Here is a 19,019-nt window from a genome sequence, read left to right on the forward strand (position 1 = left end):
CACACACTACCCCTGTTCTACACATTATGGGAGGCACACACGCGCACACACTGAACTCTAATCACACACAAACACGCAGACCCACCTGCTTTCCTTGTTTAAGTGGGTGAGTTTAGGTTTAGTTGAAATGATTTATGGTTAGGAGTTTAGATTTGGGCTGAAGGGGTTGGGCGGGAGGTATTTATGTGTTAAGATGTAAGTACATGGGTTTAGGATCAGACTTGAAGAAAGATGTGGATGTAGCTATAAGATTTGGAGGGGGGTTAGAGGTGAAGTCTCTTCCCCTTGGTTCGAGTTAGGCCTTGGTTTGGGAAGGTTTAGCAGAGATGATAGTCCAGATCGGATTACTTCAAATGTACAACTCATATTTCCCAGGGTGTACACACAGACCGCTTTCTCTCAATGGCTGCTCACCATCTCTCTCTCCCTCTGTCTCCGCACCCTCCTCCCCCCAGCTCTGTAGACAGCCACAGTATGCCACCGGGGACTCAAGTGTACCTGCAGCACACACTGACCCCGAATGCCCCCTGTTATCTACGCTCAACCAGACCCTACAAAGACATGCCCACTTAACAGCATACATGGAGGGAGTCTTCCAATGGCTATGCCAGTGTGCCAACACGGGCTTCCCATTTGTGCTCCACGCACCAGTGTGTGCCCACATGCAGCATGCAAATGTCCTGTCTGGTCCAAAACAAGCATGCATTGGATGCTACGAACCTCTTTCATGAACGTCTACTCCTAAAATGTCGCCAACACTCTAAACAAAAATATATGGCTGCATTTTTAAAAGTATATATACTTTTTTTGCACTAGACTACGTGGCCTTGAATTGTTGCAGGCTGGCCACCTGTTCACAGAGGCAGTGCCGGTCGCAGAGAGAAAGAAAGGCTCTCTCAGACTGCTAATGATCAAGGCGGCAAAACCTCAAAATAGCAGGGGTGAAAACACTCGCCCTCGGAGTGGTTTCGACTAGGAGCTGGCCTGGGCTCTGATGTCATCTTCCTGGTCCAGCGGCACGTGCAGCGTTCATTCACTAAGGACTACGATTCACTTTAGATAATTAGCGCAGCAAACTATTACTAACCGTCGAACAACAATAGTCAGGTCAGAGACGGCCTATAAGTCTTGGGGACAGAGGGCAAGTGTCCAGGGCTCCAGGCTTTACAGGTGAGGTGACCCCCTAGGAAGGAAATCTGTGTCTATGTAGCAGCCTCTGTCTATTTCTCTCTGTCCTTTCTTTCACCCTTTCTACAGAATTCATAAGAGGTTTTGGGGTCCCCAGGCATAACCTCTATGAGCTGTTTTTGTGTCATACAGTTTTTGACAGTTTAATATAGTTTTTACTATTGTTGGGCATTACACTAGCTTCAGGTAGCACACAATAGTAAATAAGCGTCATAATTATTCCTAACAGGGCCCCAACTGTACCTTTCCAAGGGCTACAAAAATCCTTAAGAAAACAAACGTCGCGTGACACACTACCAACAATCCATTCTGCACCCGTCACGCCAACCAGCTCCTCAGCAAGTAGAAAGAAACTGCCTCCGAACCGCACGTGCCCCTCACCAGTGGTTCAAAACGTGACACAAGCCCGGCCTCTGACGCAACAGTACTCTATTGCCGCCTATTTGATTGTCCCTTAATTGCATTAGGTTTTGAATTGATAAAATACTTGATGAGAAATACATTAAAATGGGCCACATTTCTTTTACATATGAATTTTCTTGGAAACACCTCCTCCGTTACGTATTTTATGAGACCGTTTCAGTAATGAAGGCATGATATAATTCTGCCTTGCATTCCCTCGCCGCAAAGCATTGCTCGCATCTGTGGCATTACACTGCCTTTGTTGTAATTGATTCTCAACATATGATCCATTTTCCCTACTGGTGACGTGAGCACAGCATCATATCTTCGGAATAATCAGAATAATAATTGTAAGTGCCAATAGATTTCTGGTGTACTTGAATAACAAAACGGAGCGTCACTACCTAAATAACAAAACACAGTGTATCTTCCTTGGCTTTCCTGGGTTCCCTGTCATAGGCCCACGCCCGTCAGATTAATTCACGCTTCAGACCAGAGTGCAGTTACTTCAAAGACATACCCAAGCACCCCTTCACAGGCTTTCCTGGGTTCCCTGTAATAGGCCCACACCCGTCAGATTAATTCACGCTTCAGACCAGAGTGCAGTTACTTCAAAGACATACCCAAGAACCCCTTCACTCCCCTCCCGCTGATACAAGAATCCAGCGCGATACTCAAGGGACAGACTACTCAGTACTCACCCAGACAGGCAGCGACGGAGAACACACCAGGACTGGAACTGCACTGACACTCCACGACACGGGGCCTGCTTGCTAGTTGCTTCTCCTCCTGGATCCTGCCCGGGGTCGCGCCACTCTGCCCCCACCCACGCGCGGCATCCAATAATGGATGTTGCACGGTGGGTCAGCCAATCCTGGCGCTGCATGCAGCGCCAGGATTGGCTAGGGTGGCACATGGACTGCTCGCCCTGGGCAGCCATTCAAACGCGGCCCGGCTGAAGCCATATCTCCAGCCCCTTCTCTATGCCTAAGGGCATCGGCGCATGCGCGGGCAAGTCTGAGCCCAGGGGTATCATGCGCACAGTGCTGGCCTGCTGCAGCTGCTGTCACTCAAGCAGCTGCAGCAGACCAACAGCCCCACCCCCACCCCCTCAGAGTCTGACCGCACCATACGTCATGTCACATGATCCCGCGCTGTTGAAGAGAATAATTGAATAATATTATATTACGAGAATATTACTAGTGTAGTGCACACACGGTGCGTCCAGGCCAGGGCTTAGTGGGGCTATGCCCCACTAAGCCCTGGACGCACCGTGCGTGCACTACATGAGTAATATGTGTGTGCAACATTTGGACGTATGGGTTGTTTTTAACCAATGTGCCAAGGGCATCCCTTGCATGTGTAGCTAGAGCAGGGACAAGGGTGTGTGGGGCGTGGACATGTTGGTCTTTCATTAGCACAGTTCGTGGTGCGAGAGTCGTCAGAGGCTGGTATGGTATCTCTCACAAGGTGTGCCAGCCGCATTCAGGACCAAGGTCGGAGGTTCGGTTGTCCTTCCGCATTGTGAATTGAGACAAAGGAGCTTTCATATCTAATCTTATCTGACTACTGCTTGCATTTCTTACATGTGATGTGGCCTTCGTGCTGACTTTGATGCCAGGCCTTAGATTTGGGGTGCACCATTTGCGAAGCACACGCAGCAGTTGGCATGTAATAATGAGCCACGGGCCCGATTGGCCTTGCGCTCCTTGTTCAGTCTCTCGCTTTCTCTCTCTCTGTCCTTTGATGAGTGCCTGACACACCTTCTTATCTTGAATATTGTCTTGCAGGCTGTGACTCACAGATTGTCCAGGGATGCCCCGCCATGACTCTTCAGAATAGTGGTTTGGAGACAGACTTAAATGTGATATTTTGTTTGGGCTTTAAATGGTGAATGAATAAATAAGATTTTCTATACTCACATGTATGTTGATTGTTGTAAAGGTGTGACATTAGGCGAATGCTTTAGTTCATGATTTAATGAAGTTGATGTGCAATATCTTGGTCCGAGGGAGGTGGGGGGTGCCCGTGGTAGGGCCCAGGGGTGGGGTGGTAGCAGTGGGTGTTGTGGCCCTCTTGGGTGTCTGGCCTGCATGATCAGTGGCTCCATGACATCTGTTACCCTTCAGGTGTGGCTCTGGGCTAGGCTCCCCTTTCTGGTGCAGGCTGTCATCCGACTTTACACCAGGTCAGAGCAGGTGTTAATTTCCTGCTGGTAATGCGCCTTATCACATGTTTTGTGATCTGATCGCCCATGTGGCTGGTTGTTGAGAATGTTGTGGAGTGGTGTTGTCGCAGCTTTTGGCATGGGAATGCCTACTCTGCATCTCATTAGCAATAGTTCCTGGGGTCATCTGTGGCGATGTATCACTGGTAAACTGGTTATTTGGGCTCTTAGCACCAGCTTGTGAATGGAGAGATACATTTATCGTGACTTTGGCTGCAATTAAGTGTCGATAACTCGGCGATAGTTCCTTGAGAATATGCCTGTTAGACCTGGAATCATTGGCGTGAGTATCCCTTCCATTTTTGACGGATTGCCTCCTATGTTTTGATATGTTTTCGCTGGATTTATGCTTTGGGCACTGTGCCACTGCTAATCAGTGCCACAGTGCAATTGCTCCCTATGTTAAATTAATGTACTAATTGGTTATTCCATGATTGGGTTATTTGATTTATCTGTCAGACCCTAGTACATTGCACCATGTGTGTCCAGGGCTTGTAAATCAAATGCTGCTGCTGGGCTTGCAGCACTGTTTGTGCCACCCACAGAAGCAGCTTGTAAAGTGTGTCTCAGGCATGCCATTGCAAGGCGTGTGTGCAATCTAGCACTGCCATGTCGACTTGGCCAAGTGCACCCACTTGCCAGTCCCTAAACCTTCCCTTTGCTTCATGTTAAACACCCCTATGGTAGGCCCAAGGGCAGGGTGCAATGTAAGTATAAGGTAGGACATGCTCTGATGTGTATAGCATGTTCTAATTGTGAATTACAGCCATTTTCGTTTTTCACTATTGAAGGCTACCTGTTCTCATAGGCCAGAATGGGCAGTTGGATTATTACATTTTTATAATCCTAACTGACTCAGGGAACATGGTAGAAATTCGAATTTAGTATGCCTGAACTTAGAATAATAAAATACATCTTTTAGTATAGTTTATTTTAATATTCTGTGTTTGCAAATACCACTTTTAGAAAGCAGGTATTTGCTTGCCTAACCATTTGAGCCTGCCTCTGCTGGGTTGTGTATTCCGTGTCTGGGATTGTGAGTGACAGGGCTGGGGGATTCCAGGAGACAGGCTGGGGCAGCCCAGTGGTGAATAGAGAGATCTGCATCTTGATGGGAGGAAGGAGTTGCACCTGGGACCTGAATAGGGCTGGGCCTTCCCTCTACAATGCTGGCTCCACCCCCCGTGGCTTGTCTGATATCTCTGCCCTGCACTGTGAAAGGAGAGGAGGAATCATGTCAACAGAGTGCTCCAGAGCTGTATCTTCCCTCCCCTGTGCTGGCTCCACCTCCTGTGGGGCGTCTGATGTCTCTGCCCTGCACAGTGAAAGGAAGAAGAGAGTCATGTAAACAAAGTGCTCAGGAACTGGTTTGGACTAGGCAGAGGCCTCTCTGCCTTCAGAGAACAAAGGATTTTGGGGTATAAATATTGGGACCCTGATCCCAAGAGATTAGATCACTTCTGGAACAAGAAACCTTTCTACAAAGGAGAAGAACCAAGGAAGCTGCAGGAGTTGTACTGCCCCTCTGCCAGTGTGCTGTTTGCTGGGTTGGCCTGCAGTGGTTGCTTCATTGTCAAGGGAAAGGAGAAGGAACTTTGTAAGGACTTTCATCTATAGGATATTCTCCAAGGGCTTGAACAGTGCTTGCCTCCTACTGAATTCTCAGAGACAAAAGACTTCACCTCCAGCTACCTCCTGAATTTCCTTGCTGGGAGGTCTGTCTCCAGTCACTTGTGTGCCACTGGGAGCTGGAAGCGCGATGCATCGAGAAGAAGCGTGTCCCCGCCGCAGCTGAAATTATCGCAACACCGGAGAAGCGAGCCTTCGCCGCATCTCCCTGGAAGCGTGTGTTCATCGAAGCTGCCTGCTGTCGCATCACCAGAGAAGCGTGTCACAGGGCCTGTCGCGGCTCCAAAGTACAGAGTCGTCGCAAGGCTGCCAGGGCGTCATCACATCGCCGCATCAAGGGCGCCATCTTTTTGCATCGCAACCGGATCATCGCATCGCATCAAGGCGAAATCTTGCGCACCGCAACAGATCCGCAAGCCGAGAATCTATGCATCATATCCGCACCGGTAAGGCTCACGGCGAGTCCCCTACTCTGCGCAAGCATTGAGGAAGGACGCAACCGTTCTCCCGGGTTACAGAACCGACGAATCTCCCCTTTTGCGAGCCTTTTGTTTACTTTGCGTTATGCATCCAGGTACTTTGTTGAGAACTTTGTTGCATTTACCAGCAACTTGAACTAAGAGACTTTAATCACCTTTTAAGTAATCTTAAGTGTAGTATTGTGGATTTTTGACGTTTGTGGTCTTGTCTTTAAGTCTATATAAAGAATACTTATTTTTATAAAACCTGTGTTGTGTCCATCTGTAGTGTTTTCACTGTATTACTGTGTATTTTCACAAATGCTTAACACACTGCCTCTGAGATAAGCCTGTCTGCTCGTGCCAAACTACCAAGGTTGTGAGCAGGGGTTATTAAGGAGTGTAATCCCCTTATCCTGACTTAGAAGTAAGGGTCCCTATTTGGACGTAGGTGAATACCATTGCCAACTAGAGACCCCCAGATCTAACAAAGCCCCATAGTGTTGTAGAGTGGAGTTGCATACAGTGGAGTAGAGTGTCAGACAGAAGAGTGACATAGAGTGGGTTACGGTACAGTGGTGTAGAGTGGAATAGAGTATAGTTGAGTGGAGTATTGTGGAGTGGAGTTCACTGGAGTGGCATATCATATAGTGTTGAAATGTGTCAGAGTGTAGTGGCACCGCATAGACTATAGTAGCATGGAGAGGACTGGAGTGACGTAGCATGCAGTTGAGTAAAGTATCAAATTGTTGTACAGTAGAGTGTAGTGGCATGTCGTACAGTGTTCAGTAGAATAGAGTTGTACACAGCCTAGAGAAGTGCAGAATGTGGTAGAGTAGATTGAAATGCAGTTGTTTAAAGTACAATGGCATAGAGTGGGGTTAAGTGGTATACAGTGGAACAGTGGAGTAGAGTGGAGTAGTGTGTCACAGAGTAAATTGGGGTACAGTGGCATACAAAGAGTTGCATACAGTGTCATAAAGTGGAATAGTGTATCATCGTAGAGCAGCACAGAGTGGAGTAGAGTGTTGTACAGTGACATACAGTTTAGCGTAGTGTTGTACAATGGAGTGTAGGTGTATAGACAGGAGTTACAGAGTAGTATACAGAGTAGTAGTAGACTGTTGTACAGTAGCGTATAGTAAAGTCTATAACAGTGGAGTAGAGTTGTGTTGAGTGGCAAAACTTAATGTGGGGTAAAGTATAATAGGGTGTAATGACGTGTCGTAGAGTACAGTGGCATGGAGTGGTGTGTAGTAGCATAGCATTCATAGTAAACTGTTACAAATCAATGTGAAGTCTCGTAGAGTAGAGTGGGGTGTGATGTCGTAGAGTAAACAAAACTGTCACACAGTGGAACCGAGTGTTGTACTATGGAGTGTATGGACATAGATTGCAGTATAGAGTTGGATAGTGGAGTAGAGTCCCGTAGAGTGCCATAAAGTGTAGTAGACTTTTATACAGAGTAGTTAGATACAGTGGAGAAGAGTGTTGTAAAGTCGAACATCATAGAGTAGAGTGATGTACACTGTAGTGGAGTAGAGTGAATTACAGTACAGTGGAGTAGCATACAGTGGAATAGCATATGGTGGAATACCATACAGTGGAGTGTAGAGAGTTGATTGGCATAAAGTGGAGTGGTATACTTTGAAGTGGCATAGCATAGAGTCGAGGAAACTGTTATAAATTGGAATAGTTTCTCATGCAGTACACTGGAGTGCTGTGTCATAGAGTGTTTGACACTGTCGAGAGTGGAGTAGAGTGTTGTAGAAGAGAGGGTAAGGGAATAGCGTTGAGTTCAAATTTGGATAGTGGAGTGTGCGAGGAGAGAGTAGAGTCTCGTAGAGTGGCATAGAGTCTAGTAGAGTTTTGTAGATTAAAGTTATATGTAGTGGGGGTGAGTACACTGGAATGGTGTAGAGTGGAGTGGTGTAGAGTGGAGTAGCGTACAGTGGAGTGGCATGTAGTGGAATAACATTTAGTGGAGTAGTATACAGTGGAGTAGCATAGATAGGAGTGGCGTAGAGTAGAGTGGTGTAGAGTGGAGTGTTCTACAGTGGAGTGGTGTGGGGTGTAATAGCATATAATATATTAGCATACAGTAGAGTGACATACAGTGGAGTGGTGTAGACTGGAGTGGCATACAGTGGATTGGAGTGCAGTGCAATAGCATTCAGTGGAATGGCGTATATTGGAGTGATGTCCAATGAAATAGAGAAGAATAAAGTGGTGTAGAGTGGAATACCATACAGTAGAGTGGCGAAGATTGAAGATGCGTACAGTGTAATAGCGTAGAGTGGCATGTAGTGTAATAGCGTAGAGTGGAGTGGCAGGGTGGAATAGCATTTAGTGGAGTAGCTTACAGTGGAGTGGGGTACAGTGGAGTAGCATAGATTGGAGTGGCATAGAGTAGAGTGGTGTAGAGTGGAGTGTTTTACAGTGGAGTGGTGTGGGGTGTAATAGCATATAATACATTAGCATACAGAGGAGTGACATACAGTGGAGTGGTGTAGACTGGAGTGGCATACAGTGGATTGGAGTGCAGTGTAATAGCATTCAGTGGAATGGCGTATATGGAGTGATGTCCAATGGAATAGTGAAGAATAAAGTGGTATAGAGTGGAATACCATACAACAGAGCGGCGAAGATTGAAGTTGCATACAGTGTAATAGCGTTGAGTGGAGTGACATCAAGTGGAATAACAGAGTGGAGTACAGTGGAGTGGCATAGAGTAGAACAGCCTAAAGTGGAATAGCGTAGAGTGGAAAAGCATACAGTGGGTTGTCATAGACTAGAGTGGCATACATTGGAGTGGGGCACAGTGGAATAGCATAGTGTGTAGTGGCATCCAATGGACTAGAGAAGAATGGGGTGGACTGGAGTGGCGTAGAATAGCATAGTGTAAAGTGAAGTGACATTCAGTGGAATAGCATGGAGTGGAATGGTGAAGAGTGGAATAGCGTATAGTGGAGTAGCTTACAGTGCAGTGGCGTACAGTGAATTGTAGACTCTAGTGATGTACACTGGAGTGGGCTAGAGTGTAAAAGCATTCAGTGGAGTGGCATCCAATGGAATAGCATAGAATGTCGTGGCATACACTGGAGTGGCGTAGAGTGGAGTGGTATACAGTGTAGTGGCATATAGTGAAGTAGCATACAGTGGAGTGTTGTACAGTGGAGTGGCATACAGTGGAACAGCATAGAGTGTAGAAACATAGAGTGGAATGGCATAGAGTGGAATGGCATATAGTAGAGTAGCCTACAGTGGAGTGTCATATAGTGAAGTGGTACACTGAAAAGGCGTACATTGGAGTAGAGTAGATTTGCATACAGTGTAATAGAGTAGAGTGGCGTGACATAGTGTGGAGTATTGTACAGTGGAGGGGCGTAGAGTGTAATAGCATAAAGTGGAGTAGCATACATTGGAGTGGAATACAGTGGAGTGGTGCAGATTTGAGTGGCATACAGTGGAGTGGGGTACAGTGCAATAGCATACAGCGTAGTGAGGTTGATTGGAGAGGAATTCAATGGAATAGCATAGAGGGAAGTGTCATAGAGTGGAGTGCCATACAATGGAGCTGCATAGAGTGGAGCAGTGTACAGTAGAGTGACATACAGTGGAATATGGAGAGGCGTATACTAGAATACCATAGAGTGGAGGTGTGTATAGTGTAGTGGCGTACAGAGGACTGGTAAATGGATGTATGTGAAAATTAGCAGCAATGTTAATTATGGTGCCAGAATAATGCAAAACAGCGAATTATGCTACCTTGCATTTCTTCAGATTTACCAACTAGCTCAGGGCCACACATGGTAGCCTTGCGTTGCTTCGTAAATCTAACTTATGTTTTGCATTGCCCATATTGCGTAACACCATATGTGACACAAGGGTACAGCAACACAATAATACAGCTAGGCCTTAGTTATATATTGGGCCACGGTATACAGCAGCAACTTTACGGTATACAGTGGTACATGGCGATGACAAGCCAGTACATAATTGGGTAATGGCTGTTTTTAGAAAATGAAAAGGCAGCCATATTATTTTCACTACACTTTGGCTGTGTTCTGTTTTAGGGCCTAAGTACTAGGTTTTGTTGTAGTTTCCTACCTATGACTGCTTTATGAAAGTGGTAATAGACAAATGTAGTAATATTTTATTTACATATTTTTTAAATACGTTTACAGAATACAGCGCTTGTACCTAGAAGGTGCTGTATTTTTTTAAGTAATGTTTCTTTTTTTTAAAACTTTTTTTTCAGTTGTGTGGTGTTTATGCTGTATTTTTTGATGGTATTGCCGCGGTACTCCATACACTTTTTTAACATAATTAAATATTCAAAAATTGTAAGTACAAAGTACTACACTATGGGACCGATTCCGATTCGGTAAAATCCAGTCCGAATCGCCGTACGGAACGTTTTTCCCGTACGATTCGTACACAGAACTGTACCCGTACGTACGATGTAGTATGATGTGCACTGAATGCAGTTCTCTGTACGAATTGTACAAAAGACCGTACGATTCAATAAACTGTACGGATCGCACTCGGAACACGCAGAACGCGATGTTCGTACGGATCGGGGCATCTTTTTATGAACCAGTAAGTATGAATCGTCAGGACGACACTCCATACGACTCTTTATCTACGGGACTTTAAAACATTCGTAAAAGCACATTTTGACTCTAAACGCATGCGAAACGGACTCCCCCGGGTACGCAAGTGCACCCCATGATCGCAGGGGTACGGTGTGAACTGGTACGGTGCGTCGGGGTACGGAGCATAGGGGTCCGGTACATCGGGGTACGGTACATCGGGGTATGGTGCATGGGTGTATGTAGCGTAGGTGTACGGTGTGTAGGCGTACGGTGCGTAGGGGTGCAGAGCACAGGGGTACGGTGCGTACCCCCATGATCGCAGGGGTACGGTTGTATGTGTATGTGTGGTTCTCCGTACAAATTGCTCATTCGCCGATTTCCGTACGCATCGCGTTCTCGGTCCCTGGTCCGGATCGTACTTGGCGGGTCTTACGGCATGTTTACAAATCGTACAGTTAACTGTGTGGCTCTATGTCGTATGGATTTAACCTCGTTTTTTGCACGGCTCGCAGACATTCGTACGTATTCTTTTCCTACAGATCGTAATACGCGATTCATCCGGTTTTGTACGATTCGTACGGAAACGGCTACGAATACGAATCGTCGTACGGATTTGGTTCCCGAATCGGAATCGACATCTATGTGTGTGAAATCTAGTGTATTATAGTGTTTTTCAAAAATTTTACGAGATTTATTTATTTGATTTTTTTTTTATTACCACAGTACTTTCTAGGTAGTATTGTCGTACTCTGTAAAATGTTTTTTTAAATATATAGAAACTCATAATTATTTTCCCCTACCTATTACCGCTTTATTGAAGGGATAATAGCTAGGGAAAAAATATACACCTAATACTTAACCAATATCTAAGGTCCTAAACAGAACATGGGCAAAGTGGCCTTAAACAACGTGGCTGCTATAAAAGTTTGTAAAGGCAGTCACTATCCAATCAGATAATGACTTACCACCGCCATGTACCATGGTAGTATTATGACATTTTGTGAAATTCTGCGAAAGTATTGAGGTAACAGATAACACTATGTTTAAATGAACTTCGAAAATACTTTCCCTACATATCTGTAGTACCCAAAAAGGATTATTTATGCACCATAATGCATACTGCTGCAAATTTCATGTACATCCATTCAGCCACTAGCACGCTACGTCAAATACAATAGTCTATGGAAAATGCATTGGTAGAAAAACACGTTTTTGGACCCCACTAGGGCCACCCTTTTTTATCTTTTCACCACTTAACTATTCGCCACAATTCACCACAAAAAACTTACATCATCATAAAATGTAGAAAATGCTTTAGGTCTAGAACGTTTTGTGGTGATTCGTCAAACTGGCAGAAAGTTACTAGGGAGCAATAATCTGAGGAATTCTTATCTCTGGGAATCCTAACTATGACTAGAGTTGCAATCAGATTTAATGTGATGTCTTTCTTTTCATCTATTGTATTTGGTATGTATTTGTTTATTAGTTTATATAATCATGTGACTATAAATGGGACTTTCAGTTCAGTTTAAATGTGAATCTTTACACATGGAGTCTGCTTCCTGGCTACTTTTAGGAGGATTGTGTTACATATGAAGGCGAAAGTGAATGAAAGCCAATCATAGTTGTTATGAAAATTGATATTATTATTTTATTTTCGTAGTGGTCAATATTATGCCCTCCTTATAGTAGTTATGTAGCTCACTGCTAACTCACTTTTCAATGTTGTTGCATAGGAGTGCATAAGGAAGATGATTTGTGTTTAGCTTGATGGGCACAGTTATATTTTGTGAGCCAAACAGCATGCAAAGAAACCTTATTTATATTAAGATGTATCCTATTTGTTATGTATTTGTTTTTTTGGTTCCTATTAGCATGTGTCCATAAATGGACCTTTCAGTTGTTCATGTGGTAAATCTTAAACTTCACATATGCGGTCTAGTTTGGTTTTTAGGCTCCCTTGCTACTTTTAATAGTATTGTGCTACAGTTATATCACTAAGGGGGTCATTACGATGGCCGGCGGACTGGCGTTCGCCCGCCATCTTGGTAGGAATCGGGACCGTCCCCCATGCATGTGCCGGTCCCGCACTACAAATTAGGATGCGACTGCCATCATGGTGGTCACATCTTGCCATTTACCATTGCGGCGGGTGCTGCTGACTGCAGCATCCACCGCGATTCCAAAAAAGCAGGTGGTGCGATTCACTGCACTACGTGGCAGGCACCACATGGTGCCTGCCACTTAGTGCTGTGAAATGTTTGGCGGTACCATGGGTACCCCCCCTCCAGTGCACCCACACCTCCCCCAACACCACCACCATTTTAGCCTATCTGGACCGTCTGTCAGGCAATTGTAACAATTGCCTGAGGTGGTTTCGTGGAGGATGGTCTTTGCATCCGCCATGGTCGCAGTCTGGATCTCACCGACATCGTAATGTGGTGGGGGAAATCGTATTCTGATGGCGGAAGGCAACTGATTTGCATATGGCCATGTCTGAACTGGGGTGGTGTGGTGAGCAAAATAACGATGGATTAAACCCAGATCTGTGACTGGGGGTGAATATTTTGCCATTGTGCAACATTCCATCCATCAATTGTTGTTTTTGCATTTGTCACCCGAGTTGGATGGGTATGCTCAGACATGAGTCCCGTGCTCTCCATGCCACTGGAATCAAGCTATCCTGGCTGATGACGGCTGATAGGCAGAAACTGGTCCTAGGATACTTGATTCTGGTCCAGGAAAGACATGGCTTGGCAGTTTGGGCTGGACTGTTCCCATGAAGCACAGGGTCAAGACTGATTTGCATATGGCCATGTCTGAACTGGGGTGGTGTGGTGAACAAAATAATGATGGATTAAACCCAGATCTGTGGCTGGGGTGAATGTTTTGCTATTGTGTAACATTCCGTCCATCAATTGTTGTTTTTTCATTTATCACCCAGAGTGGGACGGATATGCTCAGACGTGAGACCCGTGCTCTCCAGGCCACTGGAATCAAGCTATCCTGGCTGATGACGGCTGATAACCAGAAACCGGTCCTAGGATGCTTGATTCCGGTCCAGGAAAGACATGGCTTGGCAGTTCGGGCTGGACTGTTCCCATGAGGCACAGGGTCAAGACTGATGTGCATATGCCCATGTCTGAACTGGGGTGGTGTGGTGAGCAAAATAACGATGGATTAAACCCAGATCTGTGACTGGGGGTGAATGTTTTGCCATTGTGCAACATTCCGTCCATCAATTGTTATTTTTGCATTTGTCGCCCTGAGTGGGACGGGTATGCTCAGACGTGAGTCCCGTGCTCTCCATGCCACTGGAATCAAGCTATCCTGGCTGATGACGGCTGATAGCCAGAAACCGGTCCTAGGATGCTTGATTCCGGTCCAGGAAAGACATGGCTTGGCAGTTCGGGTTGGACTGTTCCCATGAGGCACAGGGTCAAGGCTGATTTGCATTTGGCCATGTCTGAACTGGGGTGGTGTGGTGAGCAAAATAACGATTGAATAAACCCAGATCTGTGACTGGGGGTGAATGTTTTGCCAATGTGCAACATTCGGTCCATCAATTGTTGTGTTTGCATTTGTCACCCCGAGTGGGACGGGTTATGCTCAGATGTGAGTCCCGTGCTCTCCATGCCACTGGAATCAAGCTATCCTGGCTGATAGCCAGAAACCGGTCCTAGAATGCTTGATTCCGCTCCAGGAAAGACATGATTTGGCAGTTCGGGCTGGACTGTTCCCATGAGGCACAGGGTCAGACTGATTTGCATATGGCCATGTCTGAACTGGAGTGGTGTGGTGAGCAAAATAACGATGGATTAAACCCAGATCTGTGACTGAGGGTGAATGTTTTGCCATTGTGCAACATTTCGTCCATCAATTGTTGTTTTTGCATATAGAGAAATGACAAGCATAAAATTATTGACTGCACTTTAAGACAAAACAGGACATTGGTGGGAAAACACTAGAGTCACAACATATGCTTTTTTAACCTGCAGCACCAATGAAAACAGTAAAGGATATACAAGAGTGATTCAATAAGAAAAGCCCAGATGCCATCCATAAAGCTTATGTTTCTCGAAGATAGCAAATGAAAAAGCTTAAAAACTTCTAGCTGTTTACCTTAATACATATTCCAAAAGGAACACACATCCTTCACCCCTACCTTTCACTATGAATGCCCTACAGACTATGAGGTGATAAGGGTGATCTTACATTCAGACCCTGCCAGGTTTGAGTCCTTGCTGATGAACAAAGAAAAAAGAAAAATGGCTTGCTGCTTGGCATACCTGCTTGTTCACTTAGCAAGAGATAAGCGTTCATTGTAGTTGAATATTTGGCTCTTCTCTATTCTGATACACATCTTTGAGACAATGACGGCCCTCCTCCTTTTGTCCTGAGCCAAAAGCGGTCTGGAAATCGACTGGGCAGTCTACACTGTCTCCTTTAAAATATATTTGTTCAAGTGCTGCCAGGTCCAGGACTCCAGTTTGAAAAAAAAAAACTACGGATGTGCATAGTTCAGATTGAGAAGAGTTATTTCTTTATTAAACTAGCATACTTTTGAAACTTTTAGATGTCCCTGTCTTCTCAATTGTGCCACCCTCCTGAACTGGTTACAAAGTAGTCCTTTAAATAACTTGTCACTAGATTGGAAAGATAATCCTGTTCAAATCTGTTCCTTACCCATCATGTCCTCGTGTGTCAGCAGATATTTTTTCACTGCAATTGTTCATCTCTTGGACTCTTCTCTGAAAACTCAACAAAAAAACAGATTCACAAATTTTTGACCGTACTGCTGAGAACAGTGAATCTACTTCTAAGAAGTCTTAGGACCTCTGGAACCTTCTTCTTTTGTTTGCTCTTGTACAATTACTTTTGATTACATAGCCTAGTATGTGTTTACATTTCATTACACGTCACTAAGTACTATGAAGGTAGAGGGCTCTTGAACTTCTTTTGCCAAGAAAATATCTTTGTGTAGTGGGAGGAAAAACATGCTCCATGTGTCAGGAAGTGGGTTATTAATATGGAAAGGGGAGAACCTAACTACTTCAATCAACACACTGTGGTCGCGTCTCAACACACGCCTCAGAGAAACTGTGGCCCACCTCTATGTAGAGAACTCAGGACACAGGAGAGGAAAGCATGTTTTCTGGATTAGCTTCACAAAAATAGGAGGAAGACATGAAGATGGGTTGGCAGTCGTACTTGCGATTCACAGATCTGAAACCTGAAGTGGCCATATGTATGCTTCCGGCAAAACGGGACAATAGGACACCAGAAGACAGAAGCATGGGCATGGCACAGGCTTGGCAAAGGAGGATCAGAAGGGAAGACTGCAGCGCAAGAGTCAACATTGGAGACTATTGATAAGCATGCTGGGGTTGGGGAGCTGAATGCAGACCAGTTGGAGAGATTAGGTGGACCATTTAAGGAGCTGAGTGAAACACTGGAAAAAGGTCAGCTGTATGAGAGCACCTGAGGGCACAGGAGGCAGAATAGAAGACACAAACAAAATCCGAAGATGGCATCAGAGGAAGACAGAGAAGCAAACCTAACCCAACAGCTCAGCTACTTTTTGGAGACGGCAAGTGGAGGGGAACTGGTGGGCACAGCTTCAGCCACATTTCTTTCAAGAGGGCTTTTGCACCTTGGGGAACACAGGTATCTTTACAATAAGGTCATATTATGAGTACGTTGGAGGGTTCAAAAGGCACATGCAGATGAGTAAGAAGATATAAAGTACATGGATCCAGGATACATGAGTTTAGACTAACTACTGTCAAACGTCCTTGAAACACATAGGACTAGGAGGTGTACACATACTGGTATACGTTTGCATTGGCTATCAAGCGCTAGTTCCTGATTTATGTTTTCTCTATGGGTGAAGAAGCAAATATTCAAGGAGTAGCTGAGCCATACCTTTAAGCAACTGGTTGATTGTAGAAACATACCAGACTTGTTGTGATTCTGATATTAGACTGTGGTATAACTAAAACATTTGTGGTATAAACCAGAATCACTTTATTGCCTGTGACACCTTGCAGCCATTACACAAGCAACAAGAAATTCTCCAGAGAAGAGTGTTAAGTTTAAGTTATACCAACAATTTTAAAGTCAAGAAAACTACGCAATAGAATTCCCAAACCAATTTACCAAGAGGTCCCACAGGCCTGTTTTCAGCATGACAAGTAGCCCCAAGTGGGGCAAACCTGGTTTTCCTAACAGCCTTGGGTGCCACCTCCATGGGCAAGCCTTTGCAACTTGTCCCAGTCCTCAGGAGGTCAAAAATTGAATAAGTAACACTTTTCTCAAACTGCTTGCAAAGTTATTTCTAGTCAGTGCAGCAGCCCCTAGGTCCTCATGGTAGGCTTCTAGCCACCAGGTATCCCTCCAAACAGGGAATCTGCACGGTTTTGTTTTCTGTGGTCAGCTGGCCATCTTGGAATGAGGTGTCTTTCTGCTATTGTGTTTTTGAGCAGGCAAAGAGGAGGCCAAACGTGATGGAGTGCAATTCCAGTTCCTGGGTGCGAGCAGAAGTCAGGGCTCCTTGTGTCTTCTTCTTTCAGCAAGAGTCAGGATTCTTCTTTCTCATAGCATAGCCTTTGACTTCAAATGTAATCTTTCCAATAATGTTCTGAGGGAGTGGTGGTGAGGTGCCAGTTCTATGCTGTGCACTGTCCAGTGATTGGATAATTGTTCCTATCAAATCTTTTATGACATTTTGCCACCACCTTTTGCAGCACATCCTCTTCACTTTACTGTAGAATGGCCACGCCTCTACGTAGATAAGCTCTCTACCTCCCTTTCATAGACAATATTAGTTAGTCTTCCTTCCGGGGTTGGAGCCAAAGTGTCTAGAAGAGCTCTGGAAATGAATGGGAGCATATTCTGTCAGCCCAATTTGAGTTTCGCAAGTCAAATAAACAAGTATTAAGGGTGCCTGTGTTCTGTCAGCTGTCCTATACCACTCCCAGATGACTAGTTCTTTCTAGGTGGCCAGTTTAGACAACACCCTGACCTCAGAGCTTAAGACATTGTCTTCTGGCAGGCAAAGTCACCTGCTACAGCGAGTAATGTGTATTTGCCTCTGGAGGTGTGATAAGTGGCAGAATTAGGCTTTATTCTTGTTCACACTGTTAGATTATGAATGCTATAGCATGGAAGCAGACATTTTTTTCTCCCTGGTCCTTCGGTAAATCTGGGTAGAATACATGTATATGTCTCTTCTGTGAATAACAAATCGTTTTTTAAAGGAAAGGGGACTGCTCCTCACAACCCCTCCCTCCCAAACAAAAGCACATGCCACAATTTCAAGACGGGGTTCAATGTTTATATAATTAGACAGTGTAATTAACATGCTACACATTTTCCTTTCCATAGTATATTGAAATGAGTTCATGTAATTTATTATTTATTTCACATATGGACTAGTATACTGTTATATATTTTATATGCATTGATTTTGAACATGAAATACTAATAAAAAATTATATAAAAATAAATAAATAAATAAAATAAAGTGTGTAGCATATTCTTTTTGGTAAACACAGCCATGCTGCTCTCTTCTCGGTTGTTTGTGAACATTTTTCTGGTCAGGAATAAATGCAAGAAGAAGTAGATGGCTAGGCTCCAAACTTTTCAGAGTTTTTTAGGGAATCGTTTTACTCTGCTCCTGAACTCTAAAAAAGATTGTTTCTGATAATCACAATACAGAATATTTAAGTAATATTTTTTCTGCATATTTCTGTAACAACTGAACAAAATCAGGAAAAGGTACTAAATGGTTACACTATTTATCTTGCAAATTTGGTGCTAGGTCGTTCAGCTGTGTTTTCTGTTTTCATTAAAAAAAGATTTCTATCGATATTTTCATGAGAAATCCCATTTTTAGGATCCGTTCTTAACTGTTACCCCTTGATCAATGCCATTATATGCCCTTTTTTTGCCATGGAGACCAGAAACCTAAAATCAATACACGTGCACTGCAAATGTAGCAACCACTACATATGCAACTTGCATACCTGTAAAAATGTAACATATGACTTTTTTTTATTTATTAATTATTTTATAGCACTAGTTTATCCTTAATGGGACTTAAAACATAAACATCAGTAGAGAGATGCTTCTTTACGAATATAAAATTAGACCCCATTGTGATATCAGCCCAAATTATATAAGTTAAATTCATTCGTTCTTTCATTAGGGGGATAAGTAAGGGATATTTGGGAAGCAAGGTCATTTCGAGGTATTAGTGCAAAGATTTAGGTTGGAGGTAACATGGTAAGAGTGTTGTGTAGAGGAGTATATTGCTTAGAAGAAACTTCGATAATCGTGAAACTAGAAGCCTCTAGTTTCATCCCTTTAGGGCACACACTTACGTTGTCTTTCCGATAGAAAAAGACTTCCACTCTGTTTTTTGAATTGATCATAAATGTCTCTTTAATTCATTTGAGGTATGATTCTTTTTTTACATTTCATCCTTGTCATATAGTTAGAACCTCATAGGCTTCA

General features: G+C 44.2%; 1 protein-coding gene across 2 annotated transcripts in view; it reads right to left on the reverse strand.

Moving 5' to 3' along the window:
- LOC144829335 (mitochondrial fission factor-like) overlaps positions 1–19,019 on the reverse strand; it is an 85,979-nt gene that overhangs the window by 43,353 nt on the left and 23,607 nt on the right. For both annotated transcript variants that reach the window (XM_078688390.1, XM_078688389.1), the window contains exon 3: positions 15,189–15,253. In XM_078688390.1, coding sequence (XP_078544516.1) covers positions 15,189–15,253 — 65 coding nt within the window. The remainder of the gene's footprint in view (positions 1–15,188; positions 15,254–19,019) is intronic.

This window comes from Lissotriton helveticus, chromosome 4_1, assembly GCF_964261635.1.
Source record: "Lissotriton helveticus chromosome 4_1, aLisHel1.1, whole genome shotgun sequence".
Lineage (NCBI taxonomy): Eukaryota > Metazoa > Chordata > Amphibia > Caudata > Salamandridae > Lissotriton > Lissotriton helveticus.